This window comes from Egretta garzetta, unplaced genomic scaffold (genome assembly GCF_000687185.1).
Source record: "Egretta garzetta isolate BGI_Z169 unplaced genomic scaffold, ASM68718v1 scaffold121, whole genome shotgun sequence".
NCBI lineage: Eukaryota > Metazoa > Chordata > Aves > Pelecaniformes > Ardeidae > Egretta > Egretta garzetta.
This window is the reverse complement of record NW_009258479.1, coordinates 302,835-305,573: the sequence shown is the minus strand read 5'-3', so window position 1 is coordinate 305,573 and position 2,739 is coordinate 302,835. Positions and strand designations below refer to the sequence as shown.

Genomic DNA, 2,739 nt, shown 5'->3' with positions numbered 1-2,739 from the left:
AATGCTTTGGATTTTGTGAGGTCCTTCATAAGACCCTGCTGGAACTATCCAGATAGTGAGATCCAAATTTAAGCCAACACAACATTTTCTTTTTATTCCAAATTACAGAGGCTAGAAGTCTGAATTAGAAAAGCAGAGAGACATGGTACCAGATAGCCCATAAAAACCCTCTCAGCTTTGGTTATCACCAGATTTTAATTCCCTTTGGGCTGTGCAGACCAGCTGTGCATGTTCTGTTTTCCTCTTGCGTGGCATATGAACCACTTTTACAGCCAGCTGAAGTCTTCTATGTGCTTTGTCTTACCGCAATAGGTTCTGGATCGCATTCTCCATCATGTGCTTTCTCCACACTGGTCCTGTGTTTCCTAGAAGAAAGCAGACCTGTGTCAGGGATCAGAGAGCAACATTGCCTTGAGCCTGGTGGTGTCAGCACCCAGCTGCTAACTCGTGCTCCTCTGCCCAGGCCATCTTTGGGGGATGAAGCTGCCACCCTTACCTGGAGCCCCTCGCCCTGCAGCTTCCCCTAGGCTTCCAGCAATACTCACTGGTTTTGGAGGCAGATCCCACACTCATTGCTGTATGTGGTGCCATCGGTGCCGCAGACTGGCTCCAAGTTTCTCGGGCAAGCCACCCAGACAGTCCCATCCTTGCTGATGCCTCTGGAATAGTGGCTGCAATCAATCTGCAAAACCAGCACAGAATCAGCCCCAGTGTTGGCTCTCTCATGGAAAGAAACCTCCATGCAGCCTCCCAGCATCGCAGCCACAGTGCCTGCAGCTCCTGCCAGGAAGTAAGTTAGAGGTATTGTTTTGAATTTGCTCAGACACTTAGGAGAAGTGAATCTTCTCTACAGAAGTTTCTGATTATGCTTTACTGCTGGGGTCTGGGGGAGGCACAGCACGGAGGAAAGATTGCTGTGGGTGAGAGGGTGCCTAACGAAGGCAGCTGGTAATTGGGAGCCCGGCTGTACGCCAGAGCCCCTCAGCTCAAAATCTGATCATGTCAAATCACGCTGCAGTCTCTGGTGAGTTACAGGAGTCTCGTAATTGCGTGGGAAGAACCTGCAGACAAATCCACCGCACAGACCCTGCTGTTCTCCTCTCTATGATATAGGTAGAGGAAACCTATGCAAGGAACGCAGTTCTGCTGGTCTTCCTGCATAGAAAAAATTATCAGAATCACAGTCTTTGATGCTTTCTAGCACATCATCTTAAGACAGTATTCCTCATGAGGAGGTAACCTACTGCCTTTGGCTTGGAGTAGCTAAATTATCTGTAAGAGTTAATACAATAGGATTGTATAATTACTTCTCACTTTCTTCATTTTATTTAATGAACTGAAAATTTTCTAAAAAATGAGGGATCTTTTACTTTCTCATTAAATTGGTAATATCATTCAGTCATGCACTGACAAATATTATTTGAACAGCCAAGCTTTCATTAGATTTAATCCACTTGCTCATCAGGTAATTACATACTGTTTCTACTTTACCAGAAACCTGGAATAGAGGAGAATAAATAGATCCATAGCTCACCTCAACTCCAAAGGCAATACCTGAAAAAAAAGAAATGGAGACAGAAAAGAAAAAAAAAATATTGATATGCAGAGATGATGTATGTAAATCTCTTCATAAAACTTATAAGTTCAGTGACGGTTGTTGACTAGTTTATTTGGTTTAGGAAAATACGGAGTTTTACATTATGCCAATAAATGGTCATAGGAGGTATTAAAAGTTACTAAAGTTTCATTGGGGAGATGAAACAGGGAGAGCACATATATTAATCCATTCCTAAGATGTTACAGGGAAGCGGTACAGGTACTTTCAGTTCAGTACTCTTGGATTTTAACCTTTTTAAGAGACTTTATATCCGACTTTCAAAAGCTTGAACATGCACGTTTAAGATGACTGTTGACCACTGGCACTGTCCATCTCCAAACACATCCTTCTCAGTTACCAGGAACAGCACAGTAAGCTTACAGAGCAATCCTAGAGGTTAAAGTTTGCGTTTATAGTGCTCACAGATAATGACGCCATTTCTAACAGTTTTACTTTGCCTTTATACACAGTACCCCATGTGCAAGATCCTGCCCTGCACTAGGACTGCTCCTTCAGCAATTTGCTCCCACAAACCAAGAAGCTGACAACAGTTGCCTGTATGAGGTTTGCTGAAACCTCAGTCTAATTTTTTGCTACACTCTCCCAGGAAGAATATTTCTTCATGGAATAAGGCTCTCCTCCACGTTACAAGACCCAAATACTTTTCTGAAATGAACGCTCAGCTAGATCGATCTCTGCAATACCCCAGGAAACACTCACCTAAGCAGCCACAAAGGGCTAGAGCCACATTTACGAAAACCCCTGTTATCTTCATGGCAAGCAGAGGTACTGCTCCAGTGCAGCCCGATAGCTCTCTGTGCGGGAGAGAAAGATTGCAGGTAGAAACAGGAATATATAGCACACCATGATATCAGGTGGTCCCACCTTATGAAGTAATGCTCCGAGCCTGTCATCAACATCCAAAGTCAAAAAAATATTTACCCAGCTTTAGATTTCTAGCTAATGATTGACACAGGTGTGTATACCAGGAAGGGGCCTTTTGCATGGCTCGAGGGGAGCTTGGAGCATGCCAGGACCCCTCTCCTCCCAGATGCATCTGCCCCAGCCCTGGGCTGCCCCGCGCATGGCTGCAACACGTTGCAGGCTCACATCTACCCTGCAACCGGTTACATGCAATTAGA

The 2,739-nt window shown here is 44.6% G+C and overlaps 1 protein-coding gene across 1 annotated transcript in view; it reads right to left on the bottom strand.

Moving 5' to 3' along the window:
• The window catches only part of LOC104130689 (ovoinhibitor), a 10,841-nt gene extending 8,439 nt beyond the window's left edge, over window positions 1-2,402 (bottom strand). The window contains exons 1-4 of the mRNA XM_009643761.2: window positions 2,318-2,402; window positions 1,535-1,554; window positions 546-682; window positions 305-365 (exon numbers count right to left, since the gene is read on the bottom strand). Coding sequence (XP_009642056.1) covers window positions 305-365; window positions 546-682; window positions 1,535-1,554; window positions 2,318-2,372 — 273 coding nt within the window. The 5' untranslated portion in view covers window positions 2,373-2,402. The remainder of the gene's footprint in view (window positions 1-304; window positions 366-545; window positions 683-1,534; window positions 1,555-2,317) is intronic.
• Between the last annotated feature and the right edge of the window lie 337 nt (window positions 2,403-2,739).